At 44.3% G+C, this 16,478-nt stretch overlaps 2 protein-coding genes across 2 annotated transcripts in view; one reads left to right on the top strand and one right to left on the bottom strand.

Moving 5' to 3' along the window:
* The window catches only part of NLRP2 (NLR family pyrin domain containing 2), a 27,442-nt gene extending 18,411 nt beyond the window's left edge, over positions 1-9,031 (top strand). The window contains exons 9-12 of the mRNA XM_045292389.1: positions 1,351-1,521; positions 1,871-2,041; positions 2,997-3,167; positions 8,663-9,031. Of these exons, the coding sequence (XP_045148324.1) occupies positions 1,351-1,521; positions 1,871-2,041; positions 2,997-3,167; positions 8,663-8,801 (652 nt within the window). The 3' untranslated portion in view covers positions 8,802-9,031. The remainder of the gene's footprint in view (positions 1-1,350; positions 1,522-1,870; positions 2,042-2,996; positions 3,168-8,662) is intronic.
* Positions 9,032-11,114: 2,083 nt separating this feature from the next.
* Positions 11,115-16,478, bottom strand: part of GP6 (glycoprotein VI platelet) — a 14,904-nt gene continuing 9,540 nt past the window's right edge. The window contains exon 4 of the mRNA XM_045292388.1: positions 11,115-11,281. Coding sequence (XP_045148323.1) covers positions 11,115-11,281 — 167 coding nt within the window. The remainder of the gene's footprint in view (positions 11,282-16,478) is intronic.

The raw sequence follows: 16,478 nt of genomic DNA, 5'->3' as shown, positions 1-16,478 counted from the left end.
TCTCCACTCCGCACTCCCCCCATCATTCACTATGGTAAGATTTTTTGTTCTGATGATGCCTTACACCTTAGGACGTTTATCTTAACCTTTTCATTTTATTTTTTTTTTTTCAACAATGTTTTTGTTTGTTTTTCATATGATATTTGTACTTTTCACTCACCATTCTGTGTCTGCTAGGTCTACCCCCGTTGTAAGGGGTCTCAGATACATTATTCTTGAACGTCTCTTGGTATTCCACTGTGTGAGCATGTATCCTAGTTTAGCCTGCCAAGGTGGGCACTCGGGTGCTTTTCATCTTTCTGCGATTGTGTGTTGACCCGGTGGGCCCCCGGGAACATTGATTCACATTGGCAACTCTTTGTGCTCTTAGATCTATATACCCAGTAGCTAGAAGGGTTGGGTCGTATTTCTATTTCCAGCGTTTCAAGGAAGTGCAATGTTGTGTTCCATGGTCATTAACGGATCATTGTGCAGCCCCACCAGTACTGTGTACAAGGGTTCTGGTCCCCACGCTCGGCATGTGTTCTTTTCTGCAAGGATGAGATGATTTCGTTGACTTGCTTTGGGGAGTAGACATGTTAAGTCTTCCTATCATGAGGGCCCCACGTGACAGTAGGAATCGACCCCAGGGGGGCTATGAGAGGGCCATCTTTACAGAGCACCTGGTCTTTTTTTCAGGCAGAACAACTGGGTGAGTTCAAACTGCCAACCTCTGGTCAGCAACTGAGCCCTTTAATCATTGTACCACGTCCTTCTGGGAGTTGGTTTCAATACATCTCATAGGTTACTGTAAGGCAACTTAAAACACTTTTCATTGGACTTTACATCTCACTGAGATACGAAAGGCAAGAGCTTATTTCTAAAGTTTAAAAATATTGTGTACCCCTTTGTTTCTACCTAGGTACAAGATAGTTTCAAAAACTCAATACTTCATCTTCGTTTTCTCTAGCCTCAAATAGGGCCTGAATCAGTAGCCCTAAAGCAGCGGTTCTCAACGTCTGGGGGTTGAACGACCCTTTCACAGGGTCAACTGATTCATAACAGTAGCAAAGGTACAGTGATGAAGTAGCAACGAAAATAATTTTATAGTTGGGGGGGTGGCGTACCACAACATGAGGAACTGTATTGAAAGGGTCACGGCATTAGGAAAGTTGAGAACCACTGGCCCAAAGGGAGGGCCTTGCTTAGAATTGGCTTTTTCAACCATCTCCCCAGATGCTGATCCAGTTGAACCTAGCGACCACATGTTAACAACTACTGCTCTCGTTAACTCAGACCCGACAGTGAAGCTGAGACAATTCTATGGTGGTTGGACATTCAAGGATGACTTTGTTCTGTTTTCTCCTGCAGCCTGGAATCTTGTTCCACTACCTTCGACCAATTGGCGGATATCTTCTTCATCCTTAAAATCAACCAGTCTTTAACATGCCTGAGTCTCACAGACATTGAACTCTTGGATGAGGGTATGGCATCGCTGTGTGACACACTGGAGCACCTGGAGTGTTCCCTACAGAAGTTGTCGTAAGTCTACTCCTGGGAAGCCCATCTCCACTTCCGGTCTGGGTACCAAGAGGAGTGGGTGCAGTGGTTAACACTTCAAATGGAGAGCATGCTAAGCAATACATAGGATAGAAACGCTTGGCTCCCATTTCTGGTACCAGAGACGGTGACCTTGTATCTTGTGTTGCCCTTCCTGTTCGTTCATGTCTGATCACTAGCACAGGAAAGGGGATGAGGTGAAGGGGGACTTGGTGGGTAAAGGGAGTCGCCTGAAGAGTTGTAGCTGAGGACTCTCCAGCATCTGGAGAGCGAAGAGGGCGGGACTGTGGAAGTGCTCCCACCATCCTAACTTTGTGTGCTGCATCTACAGGTTGGAAAAGTGTCTTCTCACCAAAGCCTGTTGCAAGGATCTCTCTTCTGCTTTGGTCAACAACCAGAAGCTGACACACCTGTGCTTGGCCAAGAATGATCTGGGGGATGATGGGGTGACGCTTCTGTGTGAGGGCTTGAGTAGCCCTAAATGTCGTCTACAAACCCTGGTGTAAGTCTCTACACTACACACCTCCCGTTCACACACCCTGCCCATTCTCCACACGAGTCTTCAGGAGGCTAAAGCGGAAGGCGTTGGCTGGGCTTGTGCTCCCTCTGAAAGCTCTAGTGTGGCCCATTCCCTTTCGCCTTTTCAGCTTCTAGAGCAGCGGTTCTCAACCTGTGGGTCTCCACCCCTTTGGGAGTCAAACAACCCTTTCACAGGGGTCACCCGATTCATCACAGGAGCAAAATTAGTTAGGAAGTAGCAATGAAAATAATGTTATGGTTGGGGGGTCACCACCACGTGAGGAAGTGTATTAAGGGGTCAGACATTAGGAAGGTTGCGAACCATGGTTCCAGAGGCTTCCTGCATTCCTTGCCTTGTTTCCTTTCATTTCCAAAGCCTTCCCGTCAAACCACGTGGACCTCGATCTTCTAGCACATCCCCTCCTCTGCCCTCTCCCTTGAGTCTCTTTCTCCTAGGACAGTCTTTCCCCCTCTCTTTAAAGGCTCCTGGAATTGCCTTAGGCCCACCCAAAATAATCTAAGATAACCTCCCCCATATTAAGAACTTTATCCACAGCTGCAACGTACTCTGTGCCCAATAAGTACCCAAATCCACAGATCTCGGGATTAGAACAATGGACATCTTTAGGCTGTGCCTACCCGATCTCCAGGTGTGGTATAAGCAGTTTGTAGACTCACACTGCTCACCAAAAGCTCACTGGTTCAACGTTCCCTTTGACCTGACAGTCTGCCTCTAATCAGGATCATCAGGTAAGGCATCATGCCACGAAATCCACCCAGAGCCCTGGAGTCAAGGGCAAAGAGCTTTGGTGCGTGTTCTTCACTCAGACCCTACCGCTCCATCACTTCATTCTCAAATCTCACTTTCCAAGACCGATGGTATTTGGAACCTTGAGCCAACAGATCTTTTCTTCATCTAACATGTGATTGATTTCCAGGCTGTGGGACTGTGGCATCACCGATGAGGGCTGTAGTCATCTCTCAAAGCTGCTCCAACAAAAGTCGTGCCTCACCCAGTTGGATCTGGGTATGAATCGCATAGGATTCACCGGACTGAACTTACTGTGTGAAGCCTTGAAGGAGCCGACGTGCAGCCTGAAATGTCTCTGGTAAATTACACATCTTGAACTTGAAGATCTGTATGTGAAAGATCTGCGTGGCACCCCCTTCGGCTATGATATTTTGAGGGGCATTGCTACTTCAGGGGTTGGATTCTCACCTTCCATGCAGGAGAGAACTACATGTGGTTCCTGACAGATGTACCTTGTGCATAGTTCTCCCCTCCCCACCTCCCCACCTGGTCTTATCAATGGACACCTGGGATGAACGGGCCTTTTAAAAAAAAATATATATATATATATATATATAAATTTCTTTAAATATATTTAGATATATATATAATTTCTTTAAATATATTTAGATATATATATAATTTCTTTAAATATATTTAGATATAAATATATAATATATATCTCCATATTCATGGAAAAGTGTGTGTATGTATATATAAGTTGTGTATATATAAACATATATGCACACATACACAACTTTTCCATGTATTTAAGGATATTTTCAACATTCAGCTATATAGAAATCTCTGGGCAATTACACACGCAACCTCATTGGTCCTGCCAAATGTAGCACTTTTAAGAAGTTTCTAGAAAATAATCACAATTATTTGGCGGGGGAAGGTTACCAGCCTGTACATAAGGGGGATGATTTTCAATAAAATGTCAACATACAATATATTATAGGTAACAGACAGATCTTTTTACCACTTGGAATGCCAAGTATATCTTTCTGTTTTGAGCAAGGATGAATGTTGGCTCTTTTGTTGTTCAACAGCACAGGTAATTGACATACAATGACAAAACACGCCCATTCTGATACAAGAGAAATTTCTGCGGAGAGCATCAAAGCACAAAACACGTTCCTTTTTCCATCACTGACAGCAATGCTTAGCAATCACGAAAATGCTAACCTCCGCTACTAAAATTAGTGATTGTCATGGGCCCTTTTTTAATCTACTTCGGAAAACACCGTGGAGCACAGTTGGGATCAAGTCAACAGCAACATGTCTGGTTTGGGTTGCAAAGGTCTAGCTTTCTCTTCCCTCAAACATTTGACTTGCCCTCTCTGGTTCACTGTCTGACTGTGCCTTGATACTCGTCAGTGTAATTATATCTAACCTTACCCCAGATTTCTCTGGTGCAAGTGTGTGCATGTGCATAGAGAAGTGGGGGATAGGTTGCATTTCAGACCATCAACTCTGCACCCAACAATTGAAACACCACCCCCAACTTCAATATTCTATCCACCCCCCTTCTATTCTATCCACCACCAGCTTCTCATCTCCCTCTTATGGATCTCCATCCTCCCTTCTGCCTTTGGGAATCTTGAACATCTGTTTCCGTTGATATTCATCTTTGTGCCTTGGTTTTCAACCTTCCTGTAGTGGTTTCATACAATATATGATTCACTTGACTCAGCATAACGTTCCCTACGTTGTGAACATTGTTGTGCGTGTATCTGTGCTGCAGTTCTTGATCTCTCTAGGACACGTACCTGGCTGGTGGGAGGATGGCTGGAACATTGCTGTTTTCGATAGTAAGGAGGTGTTCCTCTGTTTTCCAAAGTGGTTGCACCATTTTACAGTCCCACCAGCAGTGCGTGAAGTTCTAGTCTCTTGACACCCTGTGAGCGTTGCACTTTAACTTGTCCACTCATGTTGAGGTAAGATGCTCTCACTGTTGTGATCCGATTCATGATACAAATCAAGAGCATTTCTTCATGTTGACTTCCTCTTTGAAGACTATGAATGTCCTTGGCCCATTTCTGAACGGATTATTTTGGAGATGTTGAAGGGTCTATAAACTGTGGGGATTAGTCCCATGTCCAACATGCTAGTCTCTCCTCCTTGGGTGGCACATACGTGTCTAATTTTGGGGAGATCCTGGTCAGTCTAGTTTGTCTTCTACTGATGTGGTTTGGGTTTTCCTTGGCAGTGTATGCCAAAGAGACTGACTCTTCTCTACTTTTAGAAGTTTCAGGTTTGTTTTTTTTTTCAGAGATTAGCTGTTTCTAGGTAGATGGATTTACTTCTAGATTCTCAATTTTGCACTGTTGAGCTGTGTCAATATGCCAGACTGCCACTCGATAATTCATTAGTTTGTTTCCTGTCATTCATTGTAATCCCCAGAATGAAACTTCTCCCCACTTTTATGTTTCCTAACCCTTCTGAACTTTGGGTGAACACTGCCTTTTGATCTTAAATGGTTGCTTATTCTAAGGAATGTGGACACCTCTCTAGTGCCATGGTTCTGCTGACAGACCCATTTTGAAGGCCTGGAGGCACTGTTGAACTGCTAACCACAAGGGTGGTTCAAACACAATAGTCATTCTGCAGGAGGATAAGGCTGACTATTCCTATGAAACTCAAAGCATGCGACTCAAATGGAGTAGATTTTATTAAACTAGTATGTTTGGCGGAAATTTCCATCACAGGTGAGTTCAGTTCTAGACCTGACGGCAGGGGAGGGGATGTGATTAATGGCCATAGACTCGGGGGTTCTACCCATCTCTAGCCTACAAGTCAGTATGAAGCTACCTCTAACAACCGTTCTGTAGGGCTCATATCAAAGGCTCTGGACACAGTGAGAAATATGATGGGGCAAAAGCCAAAAGACCAGGTTTGCCGGTTGGATAGAACGGCAGAACCAGAGACTATGGTCCTCTGACACCCTTCAGGCCTAGAATTGAACTCACTCTCGTGCCAAACGACTATAAAGAGGGAATGATAACACTAGGGAGGTATGCACATCTTCAGAATAATCAACCATTTAAGATGAAACAGAGTAGCATTTACCCCAAGACAAGGCTTGGGGAAAGTGGAAAAGGATGAATGGAAGCAGGAAGCAGGGGAGGAAGTGGAGTGGGAGAAGTGAGGACTGTATCCAATGAGATGGGAGAGAGAAGACGGGGAAAGGAATTGTAGAGCAGAACCCGGATTGTAAACCTTTACCACAGTAGAACTTTTCTGAATACACGTTAGTTGAATGAATGGCGCTAACCTTTGTTTCCCCCACTACGTTGTGGGGATGTGCGCTCATGCCTTTCAGTTGCGTGGACCTCTCATCTGCCCTCCAAAGCAACGAGAGCCTGACCACTCTGGACCTTGGCCAGAATCCTTTGGGGGCGTAGTGGGATAAAGAGGTTGTATGAAGCCTTGAAATACCAAAATTGTCCCTTGTGGAAACTTAGGTATGACCCTTTCAGTCTTCATAGGGTTTCTCCCCTAATTATTGCAGAAACGTGGACACACTTGATTTTTTTTTAATAGGCATCTGCATTCTCGTTTTTATTGACTTTTGGTCTTCAGAGAATTCTGCATCTCCCCTCTCAATCTGAAACCAAAAATCCTTGGGTTTATGACATTATTTCATAAGAAGGAACTATAGTGGTCAGCTATGGTCATCTTGTAAACGTAACCACAGATCTCATAGGGTGATGTTTAGAAAGCGTTTGCATCCTGGTTATGTTAGAGGTGTGGGGAGTGTGTTCGCTTAGATTCATATACACTTGGAGGAGTCTTGTGGAAATAGGCCATAGGTGATGCCATCACTGGCTGGCTCTTGGCTTCTTGCTCATCGGAACAAGTTATCATTGGGTTGTTTACTTAGAAGCAAGAATCTCTTCAGAGTGTAGACTTTCTCAAATTCTCAGGTGCAACATAGACCGCTGACAGCTTCCAATTGCCATCATTGTTTAGATGTTTGGATTATATAGAATCTATACTCCAAAGGTAGATACTAGTCAAAGGGGGGGGCATATGAGAAGTTTTTTCCTACAACACCCCACCACCACCACCACCACCACTGACATGTATTTCAGTCACGGTCGAGCTGCCCATCAATGACTGGTCGAGCTGTCACCTTAAATCAGCCAATCAGACTTTTTTTTTTTTTTCAGACATTATTTTCTGGGTCTTTGAGTCTCAAGATGAATTAGTTCATGTGAAGAGCTTGCCTTCTGGATCATAAATTGTAGAAATTCAGAAAAGCCCTAGCCATTCTTTTAGAATTCAGTCTTTCCAATGCTATCTACGCTCCCGTACCCTAATACACCCTTTCTATTCATTGCAGTCCTGAAATACCTCCTTCTTGGGCTCTGTAACATGCTTCAGCCTTCTAATGTAATCCTTCATGCCCTACTTCTGTTCCAATGTTTTTTGAGGAACACCTCTGAATGGGGAAACAATTTTGTTTCTCAAAATTGTAAGGATCTTTGACCACAGTCATTTTCAACTTTGTTGTGAGTTGAGTCAGTGGACTGAGTAAATTGGCTTTCTATTCAATTCATACACATTTCACTTTGTGGCGGTGATCGCAATCCCAATACTGTAGCAGTACTCTTCTCACTTCCTCCCCATCTTCCCTCCCATCCCTTGCTGCTGTCTGAGCTTTATTGGGAAAATGGTGCCTTCCTGATCCCCTGTGGTTGGGTGCTCTCCAGGCATCCCATGGTGAGCATCTGTATTTGCACGTCGGTTGTGTCACAGGGATCAGTGAGCCCTCTTTAAAAGTGGCTTAAAGTTGCTTGGTTCTGACTTTAGTGGAAGTTATTTTGGTAGCCAGCAAGCCTAGCTTAAGGTTGGATGCTAAATCTTCAAGATTTTTTTTTTAAGATCATTTGATAGGGACCTCTTACAACTCTTGTTACAAACCACACATCAATTGTATCTGACATATTCGTACCTATATGCCATCGTTCTTTTTAGACACTTGCTTTCCATTGATCCCTTGGGGATCAGCTCTTCCAAGATGACTTTTGAATGTATTCACAAACCCAGGGACTAGGGAGCTACCAAGAAATACAGCAGCTAATCTCCTTGGTCACCTATTTTCATGCTTTGCTTAATTCTCCCCACCTCCACCCCAAGTCCACTTGCACACAAGTGGATGTAGTTACCAATATCAGTTGCCGTTAAGCTTGTTCTGCCTCATGGTTACACCACCTATGCCAAGCTGATCCATGAGGGTTTCAGCAGCTGCCTTGCAGACATTAGCAGATTTTAGGTAGACTCAACCCTCCCCAACCTTTGGTTAGCTATCAACCAAGTGGTGTTAACTGTTTACACCACCCAGGGACTCCTGAATATGGTTACCACAAGTCTATCCTCGAACTGGGATTGGTATCTCATGCCAAATATGGTGGCTAGCTCTCTAGTATCTTAGCCAAGGGGTGGGAGGAGAATTAACACCTATGTGGGTCAGTACCTACATCTTTTTCATTGGGACTGGTCTACCAAGGAGTTAAACTTTTAAGACTAGGTGTTAAAGGCATTAGACCACCAGGGGTGTTACCAGTTTAATCTCATTGAAAATATAGAATAATGACCATCACAACTACAATCCCATAGGAGCTTTATACTATCATGGCATTAACTTGTTTTCCTTTACCTAGCAAATAAACGTAGAAACACCACCACCCCTACTGTTAGACTCAAAGCGTGAGATTTGTGGGCACTTTTCTGGAGTTTGGAGTTGATTAAAGAAGCAAAGTCGGACACATGATTTTGGTTTTTTTAACCCTCTTTGTCCCTCAGGTTAAAGATCGATAAGTCTGATACTGCAACCCAAAAGCTGCTGGACGAAGTCAAAAAGAGCAATCCACAGTTGACAATTGAGCAGGACAACCATGAGCCCAGAAGAAACCGATTTTCCTGTCCTGAATTCCTTTTCTGAACCGCCCCCTCTGGGTTGGGATGGGATAGCTTTCCTTCCACAAAGGTGATGGTGAATTCCCCTGTGAGCCTTCTTGGTCCCCTAATTTGGTGACGAGGTGTCATCTTCTGCTTTGTTTTGTGTGCTGTCCCTGGGTGGGAGCATCTGAAATGTGCACAAACCACTTCACCCTGCTATGTGAAGTGCCTGAGTCACAAGTGTACCAAAAAATAAAGGTGAACGCATTCAGACAAGAAGCAGTACTGACGAGTTCTTGACAAAAGTACCTTATGTTGGTGCATGTCCTTGCTATTCATTGTGTGGTTTGGGTTTCTCTTGACCCACCTGAGTTTTGCTGCCTGATACGTATTCCTTGCTAGACTATCTTCCCAGCTATCCAACATTTCAGGCTCCAGGGTTAGTGAGGTGCTTTCAGTCATGTCAATGGCCCCAACTTACCGAAAGTAGAATGTCATGGGTTTGTAAGTAGTGCTTTCCTCTCTGATCTTCATTCCCTGCTGGCCTACATTATCACCACCCCACCCCCAGCCCAGCCAAAGAATTTATTTAGCGCTAACACATCCAAGGCAAGGATCAGAATCCTCAATATACCTACCTGCGTATGTACCTGCTTGTTCTGTACACATTGCAAGGTAGTGTGTCTACTCCAACTCTTACCATACTCCATGGACAATAGACAGAAACAATTATGTAAACCATTGTGCCCATTTATTGTCTTATTTTGCTGAGCTTATACTTTGCCAAGCAGGATCTACTTCTCCAACAATCGGTTCTTCCCGATGCCATGTCCAAAATGAGATGTCTTACCATCCTTGATTCTAGGGAGTCTTTGAACTGCTTGCCAAGACAGATTTGTCCAGTCTTCTGGCAGTCCATAACAAGTTCAATATTCTATGCCAACACCATCATTCAAAGGTTCTCAAGCCTTCAGACTCCTGCATAGCTAATTCAACTCACAGGGCTCCACTAAATTTTAATAAGATGCTTATAAATGATCGATTGAATCTGGTGGGCTGAGTAATGCCCCCCCCCCAAAAAAAAAAAAAGATACCCAGGTCCCTACTGCCTAGAATAGATGTTACTTTGTTGAAAAATGGCTTTTGCTGATATTCCATAAAAGCCAAGGGATATTTGCAGACAAAGGGATGCCAGGTGATGCAAGCAGAAGGGAAAGTTAGATACCCTTCCCCTGGTTTTGAACATAAAGGTTCAAACCAAGAAATAAAGCTCTAGATGCTATAAAAGGTGGCAAGGAAATCAACTTGATTCTAGACCCCAGGGGTCAGCAGCCAGCTGCTAGAGAGCCAGATTGCAACTCTCCGTCCCTACCTACATGTGGTTCGGAAGAAAAATTTCAGGGATGTTATTCACATAAGGATTTTCATTTGTAAAATTTTATGGTTCTCAATTTTTAAATTGTGAAGGACAGGATTGGCTCTTCCATCTCAAGTTTGCCAACCCCTTTACTAAAATGACCCATCTGTTCATCACAGTAGCAAACTTAGTTATGAAGTAGCAACAAATAATTTTATGGTTGGGGGGGCAACACAACATGAACGATTTAAGGGTTGCAGCATTAGGAAGGTTGAGAACCACTGCACTAGATTGTAGCCCATGAGAAGTTAGAACCTGAATGCTACATCTACAATGATCAGGAGACTCTGGCACCTGCTAGATTTCTGATGCTGTAGGATGGAACCCTGAGATCTGAGCACTGAAACTCCTAGACTCAGAAGACAGCTGTGACACCAGAGGAGCAGCATGATCAAAGGCAGCAACACTGAGCACACAAGTCCGAGCAATGGGCTTCCTGGTCCATGGAGCATGCAAGTGTAGTGCCTTTGGGGAGGAGGCTTCCTTGTGGAGTGGGGTGCTTCCTTTGTAGCATTTCCTGAGCAGGGCAGGGGCCAGTGAGCTGCATCCTTGGGGGGGGGGGGCAAGGACTAAGAGAGAAGCATGTCTGAGAAGAGACCATCCTGGTTGAAGAACTGTATTCTGAGCATTTTTGACCTTGCATTATAACCCATTCACTTCCCTAATAAACCCCATAGATGATTTTTTTTAAGTTCTCATAAAACCAGGTAGAGACTGGTCCTAGATAGAGAAGATGCTGGTGGGTAATCAGCCAGAGGCAGAAATTTCCGTCTTTTCTCAGTTGCAGCCCCTGCCTTTCATACTTCATGATCTTGAAAGCCCGGCTCCACCCACGTGATCTCTTAGAAGATGTGTCCATGCCTGTGGTCCAAGGGGTGGGTGCCGATGGTTGTGGCTACCTGGTTGCCCTCTGGCCTGGGGAATAAATGATGTGGAGGTCTATGGGAGTGGTGGGAGTGGCCTGTGGATGGCTCTGCCTCTACGCACCAGGAGTTTCTTCTGACTGCGCCAATCTTCTGCTAGAATCCCCGCCAAGAGTAGTAGAACCGCCGCACCAAGGCAGATCCGCACGACATTGACCTTGGTGTAGTCTTGGTGGGCAAAGTCTGGGTAGATGAGATACAGAGGCAGGTAAGAGAAGCTCATCTCTGGATCCACCCCAAGCCAGAGCCTGAGTTTCTCATAGTCCTATCCCCAAGCTGCGGGTCCTAGTCTCTCCTTGTTGGGCTGCCCATCTTTGGACTAGCGGTGTTTCTCCCCTCCCACCAAGAGTCAGGGCCAGATCGTTCCAATTAAGTGAACATTGCTTCCACCATACAGTCACTCCATGGCTGGTTAGCCAACTGGGGAAGATTGTTTATAAGGATTAGGGAGAGAGAGGGAGCTTCTCATCTCATTCTAAAATATCAACCTGTGCGCTGTATCTCATTGCTCGATTCCAGGCTTCATCATGTTGATGTCCCGGCCCTCAGCATCCCTCTAATACCTTACAGACCAGAACCCCAAATCATACTTGTGAAAAGGAATTTGCTTTAAGTGAAAAGGTGAAAGGGGAGCAAGCCTGAGAGGACCACTTACCATTATTTGGAAAATCTGACTCCTTTTGAAAGACAGTGATGTTCTCAGAGGTCCCTGGGAATCAAAACGGAGTGCTTCTGAAGGGTTTGCAGAAGGCTCGGGATGACGGTGAAAGCCCAAAATGCATTCACGGACTCCCCACGTGGATGAAGCCTCCCCGGAGCCCCCTCGGACCATTGACCAGAGATTGAATGGCCGAGTCCTCAGACAGCGTACATTGGAAAGCAGATTACTGTGGATGTAATTAAAACTCAACATCTTATCCTTTGTGTTCCTTGTGGACTCATTTATAACTTTCTCTTTTATGTTTTTTGCTTTTGTTTGGACTGAGGGTTTTCTCTGTGTTTTATTTTGCTGTTGGTAGTGGTTTGCTTTGAGGGCCGGGGGGGTCGTTTGGGGGATGTTGTCTTTTGTCTGTTTGTTTTGCTCTGTTTTTGTTTTGGGCGTTTTTTGCTATGATTTTCTTTCTATGACATCCAGGAAAGGTAAATCTGTAGAAGATAACCAGGTTAACAGCTTCTCAGAGTTATGGTAGGGGAAGTTTCAGGGAGATGGGGAGCTAGTCATAGATACAAGAATGAAGAAAAATACCTAAAATTGATGGTGGTGTTGATTGCAAACTCTTTGGTATATCTAAAGCATTCAATTGTGTGGCCCATGAGTTATATGTCCAAAAATTGGTTACTTTTTTTTCAGTGAAAAAAAAGTTCGAAGGATACAAAAGAGATCCCAAATTTAAGGAATGGGCTCCTATCTCCTGGCCCTGCTCCAAACATACACTTGGGAGGCAGAATCCCATGGCATTTAAGAAGAGCATGAACTATAGATTCAAGATGTGGAGACAAAAACTCAGACTAGATCGCTCCTTAGATGGGAGGCCTGGCCTCCAGGAACCAGTCTTCCCACCTGTCCAATGAAACTGTTGACACCACAGGTTGATATCCCCAATCTCAGAACCCACCTCCATTCCATTTCCTATCCCCAAGCCGGGAATTTCCGGGGGAAAGTAAGATAGTGTAATGAAATGGCTTAATAGCCTGCTGCCTTAAGGTTGTGTGAGCCCATCCTCACACCGTTGGGACCTAAAAGTGCCAGGTTATTCACCTGTTCGGGGGCCTTTGTTCACAGGTGAGATGTTCCATTTCCTGGAGACTTCTGGGAATTCTAATCAGGAAGAGTATAAGTAGTGGAACACCCCTTACTACTTATAAGTAGTAAGCAGTCAGGTATGTGAACTCTATGGACCCTCCCCTCCTTGGATACACGGCGCAGAGAGGAAAGATGCACAGGCCGGCCCCTAGACGTCTCTCTGTGGCTTCACAAGTGTATCCACTCATGAGCTGATGGACATTTAGATGAGTCCCCCTGTGTGGCTACTGTGAATAATTGCTGCTGTAAACATTCAGGTACACACGTGTGTGAATATAAATTTTCATTTTCTAGGGATATGCCTAGGCGTGGAATTACTAGGTCGTATAACTCTGCTTAACTTTTAGTGAACCTGCCAACTTTTGTTTGTTTGTTTGTTTGTTTGTTTTTCCAAATCAGCTGTGTGAAGCGTTATCCTCGACACTTGTTTCGTTTTGTTTTTCTGTATTGTTGCAATATCCTAGTGGGTGTGGTAAATGTTATGGCCTGTAAATTATAACTTAACCCCAAAGGCTGAACCAGCTCCTGAAACTATTGCGCTGAGATTATCTTTGAAACAAAAAATAATCCCCTGAAGTCATCTTCAAATAGTAGTTTAGCTTAACGAGTTTGAGACACTGGTCTTCGATGGAAGAGATATGTAGGTTGGGGTCACTTACTGGCAGCAGTCTGACCCTTTTATCAGCTTCAGCCTTTACCTCTTCCTGCTCTTCATACTTCACAATGGCTACCATATGCATGTGAAGCAAACTCACCCAGGAAGCTCCATTTTTGTCATCTGCTAGGTGACTGGCCCGTTTCCCCCTCCCATCTCAGAAAGCTGACTGCTAGTTGACCTGCCCCCTCCCACTTCCCTTCTGGGAAATCTCCCAGTGATTAATTTTAAAATGTACTCTCAGGTTCCAGTGTTCAGAAGATTGTAAATAGTTTTGACTGTTCTTTAATATATTGCTTCTTTTGGTTATCTTTCAGTCTTGTTCCTTTTGATGTTGTCATCTGAACGGTGTAAGTAATCTTGTTATGTTAACCAGGATGTTGTTATCAATTCTGGTATGTTTCCTGGGAAACAACTTTAGTTTCTTGGTAGCCTAGCTAGCTGAATAAAGACTCTTCTAAATGTCAAGACATTATAGTGGCTGTACCCGCACACATTATGGTCTTTAAGAGCTAAATGAAATCAGACGGACAACAGCAACTACAAAAATTGGGTAGGAAACTTAGGGGGCAGTGATTTCAATTAAATTCATGGAATTTTCCCATTAATGTTCTGAAGCCCTTTCATGTTCCACTGTGTGTACACTCAACAAAACAAGAATTTTAAAATATAGACCTTTGGGGGTAGAAGGAGCGGATCGTTGGGTCTATGTGGCTTTAATGGGTGAACAAACTGACACCAGACCAGCCTCCTTAGAGGCCATGTTATTACCCAGGGACTCCCCAGTGTTTTACAAATAGTTCCCTGACCCCCTCAACCGATAAATATGCAAATGGGGGCCTTCTCTGCAAACCTTTTTATAGTAGAACCAGTTCAGCAAAGCCTAGCCCATCTGTCTAGCTCACCTGTCTTTAGTAGAACAAGAGCTTGGTGCTGACTGCTCTTGTGAGTTTTCATCAATGCTAGATATTAGAGGAATGCCTTCTTGTGGGCCTGGCCTTCTCATGAGGATTCTAGGAACTTCTCTCTCTCTCTCTCTCTCTCTCTCTCTGTTTCACCTTCCTGTTAACAAGCCACATGGAGCCACACTGATGGCAGCCAGAGCCCTGAAGATGAATCCACCACCATTAGATCCACAAGACTTTGCACCCACCAGCCTGTGATCTTCCTGCATTCTGCATCACTGCACGTGCCTGTGTGAATCTGAAGAATGCTTTATGTACTAGTATCAGACTTATGGATTAATAGCAGACTTATGGACTTGATCTGAACTGGGCTGGGATGTTTTCTTAATATACAATTGCTCTTTGATATAAAGCTCTCTCTTACATACATATGAGTGTCAACGAATTTGTTTCTCTAGTCAACCTGAACTAACACACTCGACATGTTCTCGGTCACCTGTGGCCTTTTTTAACATGTCTCTGGTTCCTTGGGACCTAGAATTGCCATTGAGATAGAGAAACTGTTAAAGATTTCACAGCCTGCTTGATTGTTTATGAAAGCACACATTATGACCCAGGACACCAGAACCAGTGGAGATGCTTTTGAAAAGAAGCGATGCTGAACACACAGATTCAATGGTTCTCACAGTGGGTTCCCCAGGCCGGCAGCATCAACATCACCTGGGAACTCATTAGACATGGTGACTGCTGATCCAGAGGAACTAGACGGTGCCCTGCACTACCACAACCAAGCATTCAGATCAGGGTCACAATAGATGGACGCTGACAGAATGGGAGAGAAAAACACAGGACAACTCAAATTCTTCATGAGCCCTGACACCCTGAGCCTGTTGTGACTAGATGACTCCCAGAGATGATCACCCTGAGATTTCCTTGACACTTCAAACGAACAATCCCCAGAGGTCGGTCACCTTTTAACAGAAGAACAGATTGGCTTACCAAAGAAAGGCTATTAACTGTGAGTATGATGCTTCATTGAAAAACACTACCATCAAAAGGTCAACGGTAATGAGAGCAAAGAAAAAGGAAATCTCAGGATGATCATCTCTGGGAGACATCTAGTCACAAGGGAGGAGGGGTTCTGGAAACAGAAGAATCAGAACACACAAAGAAGACTTACCAAGAACTCACTCAACAATTGGTATACAACCGTCAACTAGAAATGTCATTTTCTGTGTAAACTTTCACCAAAAACACACATTTTTTAATGAAAATGGTTTTGGACCCACACCAGGAGGCATTCTCAATCAAAAACTCTGGGAGTGAGGCCCGCCCAAATAGCTTGACCTGCTTCTTAGAAGAGCCCCAGGTGGCACAATGGTTTAGCACTTGGCTGCTCCTGGAAAGGTTAGTGGTTCAAACCCACCAAGGGCTCCACTGGAGAAAAGGCCGGCTTCCATAAAGTTTACTGCCTAGGAAACCATGGGGCAGTCCTACTAGGTCCTATTATAGGGTCATGATGGGTCAGAATTGGTACCCATCAGGTCCATCAGGTACCCATCGGGTCCAATGGTACCTGACAACAGAATGATTTGTATGAGCATATAGATTGAGAACTACTGAACTAAAGAATTGGCATGCAGAAACAGAGTACAGGAATCCACAATTTGACAAACTGCTGAGGTTATTCTTCTACACGTCTGATAGTATTCATCACTGGTCTGCAATAGGCTAGAGGCAAGGCATGGGTCCGTTGTATCTATCTATTTATTCTAATGAGCCCTGGTGGCACTGTGGGTAAGCAACTGGCTTCTAATGGAAAGATTGGCAGTTCAGTCCCACCAGCCACTCACAGGAGAAAGATAATCTGTAAAGAGTATGGCATTGGAAACCCTATGGAACAGTTCTCGGTCATAGAAGGTCGGTCACTCACTCAAGTTAAAATCGGCTTGACAGCAATGGGTTTATTGTATGGCTGTGGGAGTCTACAAAGGAATTTATGGACTAGGATTGACA

The sequence above is a fragment of the Echinops telfairi genome, unplaced genomic scaffold (genome assembly GCF_000313985.2).
Source record: "Echinops telfairi isolate 266 unplaced genomic scaffold, ASM31398v2 ScPeMD7_655;HRSCAF=1070, whole genome shotgun sequence".
Classification (NCBI taxonomy): Eukaryota; Metazoa; Chordata; class Mammalia; order Afrosoricida; family Tenrecidae; genus Echinops; species Echinops telfairi.
The sequence above is the reverse complement of the archived record's forward strand: the minus strand, read 5'-3'. Positions and strand labels throughout refer to the sequence as shown.